General features: G+C 39.2%; 1 protein-coding gene across 1 annotated transcript in view; it reads left to right on the top strand.

Moving 5' to 3' along the window:
* The window catches only part of gucy1a2 (guanylate cyclase 1, soluble, alpha 2), a 36,304-nt gene extending 22,575 nt beyond the window's left edge, over positions 1-13,729 (top strand). The window contains exons 6-9 of the mRNA XM_061073766.1: positions 964-1,236; positions 4,151-4,294; positions 13,257-13,411; positions 13,510-13,729. Coding sequence (XP_060929749.1) covers positions 964-1,236; positions 4,151-4,294; positions 13,257-13,411; positions 13,510-13,729 — 792 coding nt within the window. The remainder of the gene's footprint in view (positions 1-963; positions 1,237-4,150; positions 4,295-13,256; positions 13,412-13,509) is intronic.
* Positions 13,730-14,017: the final 288 nt, after the last annotated feature.

Here is a 14,017-nt window from a genome sequence, read left to right on the forward strand (position 1 = left end):
CCAATCTATCAGCTGTAGTGACAGGTTGAATCTTAGTGTAGCCTGCTCAAATCCATTCTGGCTGGAAGATGGAGGCTCCTGGGACTCGCTCTTATAATTGGCTTTCAAAGTACCCTTGAGCAAGTCACTGAGTCTTGACCCATCCATCCTGTGCATGTGCTTACTACATCACTCGCTCGCTGTAGCTTCTCCCCCAGGCCACTGTTATTTATAGCAATTTCTTAGTCGACATGCCGCTTGAACAATGGTATCGCACCGAGTTGGCATCAAGAAGCTCGCCCTTAGATAGAAATATGTATATAAGGATACGCAATCAAAATGAAACGTATTCTTTCTTTTATAGCAATATAAAAAGTTTCAACATATGTCAACATATAGTTCATCCATTGCTCAAGCAGGTTTAGAGGTGTAACACAGGTTTTGACTGCAAATGAGATCATGTTTTCTCTCCACTTGTTTTTTAGTTTGTTCGACTGAAAGCAGATTTGGGCCGAATACAACTGAGTGAAACTTGGTGGAAGGATGGTTTCATAAAAAAGAACCCATTAAATTTTGTTGTGCATCCAAAGGGGCAGATCCAGGGATCTCTTTTTGACTTTGCGAGATAGGGCGTTTTTTTTTTTTTTTTTAACGTTTTCCCGGATTTCTCAGGCAATAATTCTTGCGTCTTGATATAAAAAATATATAGGAGACTTATATTAGTGTGTGCAATTTGGTGCAGCTTGATTGAATATAAGACAACTGTTGTGGCTTGGCAGAGGTGTGCACTCTGCAAATGACCTACCTAGAGTGACATGTATATTTGTTATAACTGATATAATGTTTTTTATCATGATATATTTTTAGCCATATCATCAAGCCCCAGGTGCAGTACTCCCACATGCTAACAATGTTTTCATCAGTGCCTCCATCAAAGCAAAAGCAAACCTCTTAATTTCCCTCTGTTCCTCTCTCCTCCACTAGGCCACATTAGAACGAACTCACCAGGCGCTGGAGGAGGAGAAGAGGAGAACCGTGGATCTCCTTTACTCCATATTTCCAGGTGACGTGGCACAGAAGCTGTGGCAGGGTCAGCCAGTGCCCGCTCGCAAATTCGATGACGTCACCATGCTGTTCTCGGACATCGTGGGCTTTACTGCCGTGTGCGCCCAGTGCACCCCCATGCAGGTCATCTCCATGCTGAACGAGCTTTACACCCGCTTTGACTACCAATGCGGCATTCTGGATGTTTATAAGGTCAGTAGACGGAAAGATTCACGCGTCTGCTTTGTGTGATGCATTAATACTGTGACCGGGACACAATGGGATATCAGGGAGGAAGGCAGGTTGATTCAAAAGGAGGGTCAGAGGAATTACTTAAAACATTTAAGGGATTATGTGGACACAGAGGGCACATCATCAAATAGTAATTGTTTCCCAGGATGTGACAGTTTCCCTGAAAAGTAGAGCCTTGGTTTCTTGGGTTCTTTGTGTGCACTATGTGTGTGTCCTGTCTGTGTGTGTGTTTGTGTGTGCGTGCTTGTGTTGTGGAAAATGTATTTGATTAATGGCCAGTCTGTGGGAGTTGAACAAAGATGTGTCAATATTGTCCATCTGACAGTGTGGCTCTGGGCCCTAGTTACAGTCATCGCTGTGGTCTGCTGCCGTTCCCTCTCTTTACCCTCGTCCTCTACATCCACTGTCATAGTGTCAGTTCTTCTCTTCAGTTTTACTCGTTCCACATTTCCTACGTATTATCCCTTAGAAATTTGTCAGATGTCTTGAGAAAAGGAAGAAAGCTACAGAGAGGAAAGCAGACGGATTGAATAGTGTGTTAGAGGGTTGATGTGTGTAGCAAAGGACAAGTGTGTGTTGTGTGTGTGTGTGTATGTAAAAGAGAGCAAGAACAAGACTGAGCCTCCATCTTCCCTCCGCATATGGTTGCCTTGTTGATGGTGGAACCCATATGTTCCCAGTGTCATGGTTACTGTCGAAACAATTTAGCCGGTGGCAAGCCTTTAAACCAGAGCAGTTTGTCTCCTAGTTTTCTTTTCTCCCCTCCTATTTCTCCCCCTCTGCCATTTGCTTTTCTGTCTTCATGCTTTCCTGACATTAAGCTCACTCGTTCAGCTGGAAACACAGCAACACATCCCTGAAAGTGGCACTCATTGTTGGCTTTATTACCATTTGCTCTTTTAGCTTTAAGTAGATTGTTTTTACTTCATTTCGAAAGGTACTTGCAACCACTGCAGTATCTGTTTTTTTAAGCCCAACCAGGGACTGGGGATGTCTCTTCTTCATGATGATATAAATCTAAGGTAATTTTGTGTCTTACTTTTGCTTTATTAGTAGTAATATCTGACCTTGTTCCTGTAGACAACGAATAAAGTGTATTGAAATTACAAAAATCATTCACCTTGCAGGGGTGATGGATCTATTTGAATAAGTCACCCATATTAATTATTTTCTATTTTGGAATCATTACAATGCTATTTAAATTCTCAACTGAGATTGCTTCTCATTGGAACTACAAAAAAGTTATATTTAATTCTGCATTGAGAGACTTTTTCAAATTTTGACCAATTGTCACTTGGACTGAAAGAGGAACTGATTCGATTTGAGTGGTCCAAGGTCTTGGTGACCTCATGTGACTAAAACTGCAATGGTTGGTTTACAATCACAGTGTGATATTAGTAATTTCATCCATATCATAAGGAAATTTTCACCAATTAACACAATTAAATTACTTTTAGTCAACTCTGGCCCAACTAATAATATTTCAAACATTATTTAATAAGACAAGATTGACACTTTTATTTCTTACTGTCATCAAATCCAATTAAAAGACCAAAACCAACAAATAAAAAGTTCTGTCTGTGAAGCCAAAGCCTGCTACGTATTCATATTCTTTGCCATTGCGCTCCATTGTCTGAAAAGCATTAAAAAACATAAATAAGCCACAGTGGTTGACATGTTCCTTCATTAGAATTACCGTAGGCATAGTTTTTTATAAGTAGGTCTGCTGCTGAGAAATTAAATATGTATTAATCTGCTTCTAAAAATAGTTCCCAAAAAATCCACTATGAACTCCTGTTTGAGAGTTTGCTGAAAAGTACAAAGCAGACTGTTTCAGGACATTATTAAAATTTTCTACAGTATTTCAAGTATACAGTGTATTGAAAGTTATTTTTAAAGATTGATGCTTTTAGTAGGAACTAATGGGTTGAGGGCAGAGAGCCGCAGACAGGGTAAGGGAGTCATAAAATATTGAGGGATGGACTTATATTGCACATCGCTGGCTTTGACCTTTTCATGACATTTGTTGACAATAAGAAAAATATGGAAGAGCACTAGACTTATCCTTTAAATGTCATTCAACGTTTATCAGAAACAAAATAAGATAAACTAAACCTACTGCTCATGCCTTTTATAATGTCTTGTAAAATGTTAAACTGACTCTAAAAATATTTAATAAGATTTCATCTTTGGGGATTATTGGCTCTCAGTATGTTAAAACAGATTAGTTTTTATTCGATTTTTATGAGAATATAGTTTTTTTTTAAATAAGCAACAAATTGAACCGAGGATATTTCCACTCCATCTGTATCTAATATCTTTCCAATCTCAGTGTGAAATTATAAAACCTCTTTTAATATCATGCAGATGTAAGAAACGATATACAGTCGACCACTGACACATTTCCTCTGTCTGTGTGGTTCTTTCGTCGGAATAGACACAGTCTTTTCAAAGTACTGATACTGTAGATAATGTGTTGCCGATGAACAAAATGATAAAGTGTGGAATGTGTGGAACCTAAACTAAAGTAAAACTTAATAATAAAAAATCATTCCTCATGTTAACGCAGGCACCCATCTTCTGATATTCCCCCTCTAACATTACGACTTAAATGTCGTAAAATTACGAATTTTCTTGCGATATTAAAACTAAATCATTCTAAAACTCTTTTGTGATAATGTTATAACTAATAATATTATGACTCTAAAATCTTGTAATTGTGTCTCTTCAAGGTGACCTTAATGCTTCAACTTACGAGAAAGAGAACAGTCAGATACTGTAGTTCTTATATTCTTAATATCTACTACTGAGTGAATATGGTGTTTTGTTGTTTCTCATTTCTGTGTCTGCTCCTCCTCCTCCACTTCTGACACAGATCGAGACAATAGGTGACGCGTACTGTGTAGCAGTAGGACTTCACAAGAAGGTCGACAGTCACGCCAAACCAATCGCACACATGGCCCTGAAGATGATGGAGCTTTCCGAGGAAGTGCTGACTCCCGACGGGAAACCCATCAAGGTTAGTTTTCCTTCATCCGTACATGACACATTGAACTGGCTAGAGGACGTCTGGGTTGGTTCTCTTCACAATCACTGAAAGGAACATGCAGAAACACAAGAGCCACACATTTCTAGATAAGAAAAGATGCAGCCTCCAGTTTTTAAAGGAATTTATAAAAAGAAGTCCAACCACTATGTTTGCAACACCACTCTGCTTTTACAGGAAAAAGCCAGATTAGCTTGTTGCTATGGGGTGCCGTTTGTCAAGCAGCTCACGCTGAAAATAACAGCAACATTTTGTCACATTTAGCTTCAAACCATGTTTAAAAAACTGGTGTGAATTTTTGAGAGTCACTTTTTTGCACATTTACAACAATATTTGTCAACTTGGAGATATTTTAAATATTTAAATCCAAATGTTAAATGTAACACTTAAATGTTAAATGTTAAATCTAAATGCTAAATCTAAATGTTAAATCTAAATGTAAAATTTAAATCTAAATGTTAAATATAAATGTTAAATTTAAATATAAATGTTAAATATAAATGTTAAATTTAAATCTAATTGTTAAATTTAAATCTAAATGTTAAATCTGAATCTAAATCTAAATGTTAAATCTAAATGTTAAATCTAAATCTAAAATCTAAATTTAAATCTAAATGTTTAATCTAAATGTTAAATTTAAATGTAAATGTTAAATTTAAATCTAAATGTTAAATCTAAATATAAATATAAATGTTAAATCTAAATGTTTCGGGTGAAACTAAATATTTAGCTAATATGCAAATTCAAATGCCGGTTACAGGAAGTAGTAACAAAATAAAAGCTCGAGGAAGTCAGAGTGTGTTTATTACGGAGCCCCCCAGGGGACACGGGGGGAAATGAGGACAGCAAAATGACTTTTGCGAGATCCCGAGAAAGTTTAGGACAATGTACATCCGGGTATCTCATAATAATGACATATTAAGTCATTATTATGAGATACGGGTTGTGGGCGGGGCGCCACAGAGCAGGGCTGAGCGGCTGCGGGGACAGCCTCCCTACTCGCGGAAGTGGGCGACTGTGCATCGATACAGAGACATAACAGGATCGATCCATGTTTTCTGCTCCGTTCATTGTCTTAGCGATGTGCTGCCGCTGAATCATTATAACCAGAACAGACGCTCATTAAAAGTCCGGTTGTTCTGTGTGTGTCTGTGTCTGCTTCCGCCTCACTTCCCTCTGTCCCGCGCTCGCTTTACACCTTAACAATAAACACCAGCGCTTATTACAAGTTATTAGGAAACCTACAGGACTGATGTTTACTTTGTGTTTGTTTGATCTCATGAAACACATGTTTAAACACCGTGTGCACGTAGTCCCCCGCTCCACACAACACAAGCAGAACGTGACGCGCACAGTCAGGACCGTCAGCGTTAAAGTGACGGAGCGATCCGAAGTCATGATTGGTCATCATCGGATAATAACTAAAAAATACATGTGATTATCAGTTTTAGTGAAGAGGAACAGAGACAAGCATACACACCCCCAACACACACACACACACACAGCCCACACACACACAGTCTCCCATGACAGACCCTGCAGTCAGTATCTCATTATTATGAGATAGTATGAGATCATAACATCAGTCCTGTAGGTGTCCTAATAACTTGTGATCAGCGCTGGTGTTTATTGATAAAGTGTAAAGTGAGCGGGGGACAGAGGGACGTGAGGAGGAAGCAGACACAGACACACACAGGACATCGCTAAGACTTCCTCGAGCTTTTATTTTGTTACTACTTCCTGTAACCGGCATTTGAATTTGCATATTAGCTAAATATTTAGTTTCACCCGAAACATTTAGATTTAACATTTATATTTATATTTAGATTTAACATTTAGATTTAAATTTAACATTTACATTTAAATTTAACATTTAGATTAAACATTTAGATTTAAATTTAACATTTATATTTATATTTAACATTTAGATTTAACATTTATATTTAGATTCAGATTTAACAATTAGATTTAAATTTAACATTTATATTTAAATTTAACATTTATATTTAACATTTAGATTTAAATTTAACATTTAGATTTAGATTTAGATTTAACATTTAGATTTAGATTTAACATTTAACATTTAAGTGTTACATTTAACATTTGGATTTAAATATTTAAAATATCTCCAAGTTGACAAATATTGTTGTAAATGTGCAAAAAAGTGACTCTCAAAAATTCACACCAGTTTTTTAAACATGGTTTGAAGCTAAATGTGACAAAATGTTGCTGTTATTTTCAGCGTGAGCTGCTTGACAAACGGCACCCCATATGTTGCTATAGTTGATAGCTGACTCCGTACTGCTGTTTTCTTGGATTTCAGTATCTTTCCTATATTGTAATTCTTCCTTCCTGTAATTTAAACATTTATTTTGTATAGTTCCATTATAGTTTTTAATACAATCCTTCCTCCCCCTGTAATGAAACTGCACTAATACATTTAGATTGTTTAGTAATGATCAGTCAATTGTTTTGTCTGTAAAATGCCAGCAACTATATTATCCCACAGACCAGTGTAACATCTTCAAATGTCTGATCTAAAAATATTAACATTGGAGGAGCTGGAAACAGTAACTATTTGAGGATTTGTTGATTGTCAACATAAAGTTGAATTACCACTTCCTGCTGCAAAAAGTTTTGTTCAGTCTTTAGACTTAAGTTTGGGTGATTGTTGATTCAGCATTTACACTATTGTTTAAGAAATTTTTATTATATGTTTATCTTCCGCCCCTTTTTGACTCGCTCAACACCTACGTATATTTCAACTGATTTCAACCATTAAAACATTAAAACATTCTTCTCCTTCAGGACATTTCAGCTTGAAGTAAACTATTTTTTACAATAATCAATTTCTTCTGCAACTTCTCTCTCATCAAAAAGCCTACACATCTTTGAAATGTATCTCCTTTCTTATTCTCTGAGCCATAAAACGTTAAACAGGTCCCAAGACTATTAAAATTGTACAATCGATAAAGATGAAGTAAAACTGGTGTTAAGTTATTAGGGTTAGTAGATCCACACTTGTAAGGTGACATCATTTGATGCTGCGTTTTCTAACACATGCACGTATGCGTCTGCATGCTTGTGTCTGTCCGCCTCTGTGGTTTTACTGGTTCAGAATATATTTGTGTTGGGATATGCACATTATTGACGTTCTCAGAATGCACACTGACAGTCAAGGTTACAGCACTACAGGCTGCGTCATGGAGATATGCCATGGTGACAACAGAATATGTTATTGTCGGGCTGGTTTTGTGTTGTGATTGACATATTTTGGATGATGGATGGATGGACTGATAGAATGAGGAACATGAGTGATACCTTTGTAGGACATCTGAATTGACAGGAGGATGGATGATATTTCATATTTAGCTTTTGCAGTTCTAGCTTTGTGTTGTGGGGCAGCTACTTGAACCTGATCCATAGTATTTAGGGATTAGAAATAATCAACATATTGATTGAGATTGTAGAAAAACAAGGAGGAGGGTTTTGCTATTTTGGTGTTTAAGGTATACTTCTGCGTGTGCCATTCAACCAAAGTGGTTGAATTTGCTGTATTTTACCATAGCACTGCATAATATGCAATATAACACGTTCCTTCTGCTCAATTTCTTTTACTCTTATGGTTTATTTTTTGCATGTTCTCAATGGGACACTCGAAGCAGTTATATAATGTTGGAACTGTCTATATTTCACCACATGCTCAGCAGCCGGTGCTGTGAACGTTGATCCACCTTCAGCAAGTACAACTAAAAAAATCTATTGTCAATAAATAAACTTACCATAACAGGGTTTTTAACGGCCTTTAACAATGCTAGTGCAGTGCCTGTTGTAAACCTACCAGTATGGAATAGGCTGTTTGCTTGGCCTATGGTGATGCTGGTTGCAGCTTTCTTTCTGAAACTGTAAAAGTGACCTGCAGCAATTGAGCTTTAGCAAGTTAAGAAAGGGCTTAGTCCAGAGATCCATAAAGTCACGACATAGCTTCTAGACAAAGATCTGTTCACCTGTTTATTCAAAGTGTAGCGTATTTATATTGAATGTATCATGTGTCCAAATTGCACCAAATCCGACACATGCCAAGTGTGGAATAGATAGATGAATGGTTATAAAGACATATGAGTCACATACAGACAGACAGAGATGCCTGTTATTACTTTGTGGACTTACAGAGTCCTAGTTGATATTACATAAATATCAACTCAAAAGCCAAGTGAGTTTTGTGTGACTTCAGCGAGGGAAGGAAAGCTGCACAATCCAGGGAAGGGAGTTTAAACCTCTCATGTAAATTCATTAGAATGAAAAGGGAACACAGGATATGATTTATTTATGTCTGTTCTCTATCCCGGCTCTCTCAAGGTCACCATCTGTCTTTGGGCTGACTTGGTATTGTTGTGGGTCTTATACATGGAAACCGATGCCCTTAATATGAGTCAAAATCATGACCTAGAATAAGTTGCATTTTATATCTGGCTCAGTGAAACAGAAACAACAATTGTAGCAAAGCAAGGGATTAGATCAGTATCATTGTTGTCATGCTGTTTTATTGTATTTGGTTCTATGACAGGACTGGATCTCTATATCTTTTTCCTGTGGACAAGTCCAAGGAAAAGTAAATAGCCTTTGGTGCACCGTGCACCTCTGTGCAACTCTTGAACACAGGAAAATATTGTTGCTTTTGGTCTTTTAATGGAATTGGAGACTGAGAAAAAACATTTATATATTTTCTTGCCGCTGCGATCATTTGCTTTTGACTTGTTTAATAATAAACTTAAAGAATGACTTGGCTGGAACAAAGCGTGTACGCGTGAGAGAGAGAGCAGCTAAGACAGATAGCTGCTGAATAACAGACAGGACACTGTTCTGTGTACTGCTGTGCTCCTAACATTGTCCATTTGTCTCAAAATAGATACGCCTTGCCAAGCATTTTTGGCCTGCTCTCCTGCTCTTCCCCTTTCTCTCCCTCTCTCTTTCCTCTACCCCTCTTTATCTGTCCTGCACCTCCACACTTTCGTCTGCAGCCTAAACCCATCTAACACTCTGCAGTTTCCTTTCCCCTCAATTTTTCTACCTGCTTTTCGACATACTGCGCTCTCTGTTTTGCTCTCCCCTCCTCTTTTCTTATCTATCGTCTCTTCATGTTGGTATGAAGGAGAGTTATAGGGATATTCAACACTTCAGCATGGTAAATGCTGTTCAGTGAGTGCACTCAACTCCGGTTACACAAACTAGTATGAGAGCTGTGATAGAGAGCTGAGAGAAAATGTTTAGCGAGGGAGAAATGAGAGAGAGAGAGAGAGACAGAGAGAGAGAGAGAGAGAGAGAGGGGAGAGGGAGAGATATCCAGGGACAGAGAGATAAATATACAGAGGAGTGAAATGTCAAGAGAGAAACACATACAGAAACCAAACATTGATCATTGTTTTCATCCGTGTTACTGCTGCACTTTCAGGCGTGTAGCATGAGTGTGCTCATCTTAGTGTCGATATCTGAGTGCTTTTCTTGTTGGTGTTAAAGGGGAATTCCGGTATTTTTCAACCTGGGCCCTATGTTTATAAATGTGGGTGTGTAAATGAATGGAATCGGTCTAGGAGTTCACCTCCGCTGGTAGTCGCAACATAATGGCTTTGGCTACAATGTAATCTTATGGGGAAACTGCAAATTGTTATTCTGCACACACATGACATCACACATGTCCTGCTGAACCATTCATCTACACACCCACATTTATCACCAGGGCCCAGGACGAAAATGTTCCCTTTAATAGGGCTTGTGCTCAACTGTTAAGGGTTTACTCACCATAAGTTGTAGAAACTATAGTAACTTCTATACATGTTCACATTTACACTTTCTGAGATTATTATTACATTATAAAAATGTACAGGTCTGTATTTTGTTGTTTCTGTGTGTTTATGAGGACCTTTGCACATAAAACATTAATTCAGCATTAGCTGAGCACTCAGAAATGATTAGGAAATTGTCATGCCAAACAAAAGTGGAACAGTCAGTCCTGCACATTTTCTCCATTTTCTTCCCCATCATCCTCACATGCTGATGTGTGTGAACGAATCAAGGAAACCGGTTTAGCAAAGCAGCAGTTGCTAAATCATTCATATACTGTACTTTGCAGTGGATTTAATGTAGATTAAATCTAATTATGGGGGTATGTGCAAGCTACATGCAAGCACGTAGCTTTCATTGTAATTAAACATCATCATAGCAAGATGTAACAATATGTAATACAAAGGTTCTGCAATACTATTAGCACTGTAACTATAATTATGTATGAACTGCATCCATTAGCCCTGCAACAAATCCTACTTTAATCGACCATATTCACACCTGGCCATTATCCTCTGATTATCCGCTCAGGTTGGGAAGCTCAAATGCAGAATAATGTTGTACTGCTTTGTAAGTCATATAAACGTCATCATGATCCACTCCCACGATCAGGATCCACCATCAGCTGCCATCTCGATCATGGTCCACCACCACTATGCGATCAGCTGCCAATACGATACAGGATCCGCCGTTACTACCATGATCAGCCAATACAGAGAGAGAACCTCCATGTGTCATGTGTCCCCTGACATTCTAGACATATAGTAGCATAACTAAGAGCAGTTCTAAGACTGGGACCAGATCGCCCTATAAGCTTTATCATTGTGGACGTTTTTAAGCCTACTCTTAAACGTACAGATGGTGTTTACCTCCCAAACTGAAAGCGGGAGATGATTCAGCAGGAGAGGAGCTTGATAGCTGAAAGCTCTGGCTCCTACTCTACTTTTAGAGACTTTAGGGACGACAAGTAAGCCTGAATTCTTGGAGGGCTGTGCTCTAGTGGGGTGATATGGAACTATCAGCTCTTCAAGGTATGATGGTGCCATATTATTAAGGTCCTTTTAGGTGCGGAGGAGAATCTAAAATTATATTCTAGATTTAACCGGAAGCCCATCCAGAATGCAGCAGCCCGACTGATCTGCAACCAACTTAAATTCACTCACACTACTCCGCTCCTCCGCTCCCTTCACTGGTTACCAGTGGCTGCCTGCATCCATTTCAAAACACTAGTACGGGTGTACCGTGCTGCGAGCGGATCGGGTTCAGTCTACATCCATTTCCTGGATGTAGATTGGATCCACTCCGCTCTGCATCAGCCAATCGGCTCGTTGCTCCCTCACTGCTAGCTAAATACTCAACAAAATCACGACTCTTTGCCATCATGGCTCCTAAATGGTGGAGAGCAGCAGAAAGTCCAAACATCATCCGCCGCAAACTAAAAACACATCACTTGAATAACATTTTTTTTTTTAAATTAGCGATTTAGTAGCGCTTATATGGCACTTACCTAGAGCACTTTGTAGTTTGGCTTTCTTAAAGAAAATGTTACTTTCTTGATTCTTGTCGTTCTGGTTGTTTGTACCCTCATGGTTGAATGCACTTATTATAAGTTGCTTTGGATAAAAGTGTCAGCTAAATTAAATGTAATGTAATGTATGTAAAACAAAAACTGAACAACTTAACAAGTATGGTTATCTGGAGGACTGGGTGTACCTAATATACTGGTACCTGAGTGATCAAAACAACAATGACTCTATAACAACTTCCTCCTCTCTCTGCCTCTTTCTATCTCCGTCTCCTCATCCTCCCGTCAGTTTGGCCGGAGGCTGGACTCTGATTTGTTGCAGCACCATTTGCTCATTGGCTTGCAGAGCACCATGTGCTGTGGATGCTGACTCACAGCTACCGTGTCTGCGTTTTGAGACCAAGAAATAAAAGAGGAGAGTGGGTGCTGGATACAGACTTGTTTGTGTGTCTGTGAGTGGTTGTCTGTTGTGGAGACAGACAAGTGCACGGCCATCTGGAAGCAGTTTAGCTGAAAATAGGCCACAGTGATGCACCTACTAGCTCGTGCGCCCTCGCTTTCTATCTCTAGCGGTTTCTTTCTCTCTTCCAATGATGTCTAGGTTTTACCATCATAATATACGTTTAATCTCTCTCTCTGTCTCCATTGTCTTTCTCTCTGTCCTTCCATCCGTCTCAGTTCTATCTACCTCACTACCCCCATCGCATGTTGTTGCCATGACTACCTTGTACTGTGCTGGCATGCCGACAGTGGCGTTGGTTGCCGGGGCGATGAGATGCTCAAGTGGAGCTTTAGAAATCTACTGGGGGCCACTGGCTATTGTGTGTGCACATTTGTGTGTGAACATGTGTGTGTTGTATATGCATATGTGATGACTAGTGGATGAGATCAATAGGTCGGTTCAGAACAAAATAGGCTTTGTGCTGCAGGAGAGGCGGCATATGAACGAATGTCATCAGTTCAGTTCAGAGAGATGATCTAACACATTATTATTCACAACAGAGTCAGGTGTGTCTTTGTGTTAAAGGTTAGTTATCTTAGATGACAGGAGGGATTAAATTCATGCACTGAACAAGAGTTTGCTGACATTGACTAACAGTGAGAAAAGATCAGGACTACAACTAAGGATTTTCTTGAACAGATGAAGCATCTTTGAAGCATCTGCTGATCGGTTTCTTGATTAATTGTTTAGTCTATAGAATATCGCATTGTTAAAAAATCAAGGAGGGGTGTAATAAGCTTCCTTTGCCTCGTCACCTAAACCCTTTCACTCAATGTCCATTTGTTTCTCCTCAACATCCAAAATATCAGTTCCCATTCAAACCTTCATGTCACTTATTGTTAGAACCTGGTCCTAGTTAATGTAGTGAAGCCACAATAACAACAGGAACTGCATCACTATTTTCAGGTCAAGGGCAGTATTTCAAACATATGGATAAAATAATATTTTTACTGTACTTTTTTAATCGTGCTTATTACATTATTGCGCTGATCCATCTACCTCTCTTCTACCTCTTTCTTTTTATTTCTCCTCCCACCAACTTATTCCCCCTCCTGTATCTCCTACAGCTGAGGATAGGTATCCACACAGGCTCAGTGCTGGCAGGCGTGGTCGGGGTTAGAATGCCACGTTACTGCCTGTTTGGGAACAATGTGACACTTGCCAGCAAGTTTGAATCTGGGAGCCACCCGAGGTGCATCAATGTTAGTCCCACGACTTACCAGTAAGTACCTGCAAACATACAATCCTCCTGTAGACTTATAGCATACACAATATCATTATGTATACATTTTTTCTTTTAACGTCTCCTCTCCTCTCCAGGTTGCTGAAGGATGACCGTTCTTTTTCATTCATCCCTCGCTCACGATTGGAGCTCCCTGACAATTTCCCCAAAGATATCCCAGGGATGTGTTACTTCCTGGAGGCAGGGACGTCTCACAGCCATGCATCGTTGACCAGCTCCCGCTCTGCTCCCCCAGCCTCTATGAGGAAAGTCTCCTATAGTATCGGGACCATGTTTCTAAGAGAAACAAGTTTGTAGGCCTCGTACACAGACTGGGATGAACAGGTATTCAGTATGCGAGAGGCTGGATTTGGACATGGGGAACACGCAGTGGATCAATCGCTCGGTTCTTTGGATATGCAATATGCATTACATAAAGACTTTGATTAAGGCCTGTGGAATGGCCTGTGTGAAACTTAAAAAAACATATGCCCTCATATCCCCCTGTGAGAGGGAGACATGGTTCAAAAGACTTGAGTCGCAGCAACATGGAGCCTTCCCCAGGGAAGGGTACTGATCAGTGGAGAAACCTTAATATAAAACTTG

Source organism: Limanda limanda, chromosome 6 (assembly GCF_963576545.1).
Source record: "Limanda limanda chromosome 6, fLimLim1.1, whole genome shotgun sequence".
Classification (NCBI taxonomy): domain Eukaryota; kingdom Metazoa; phylum Chordata; class Actinopteri; order Pleuronectiformes; family Pleuronectidae; genus Limanda; species Limanda limanda.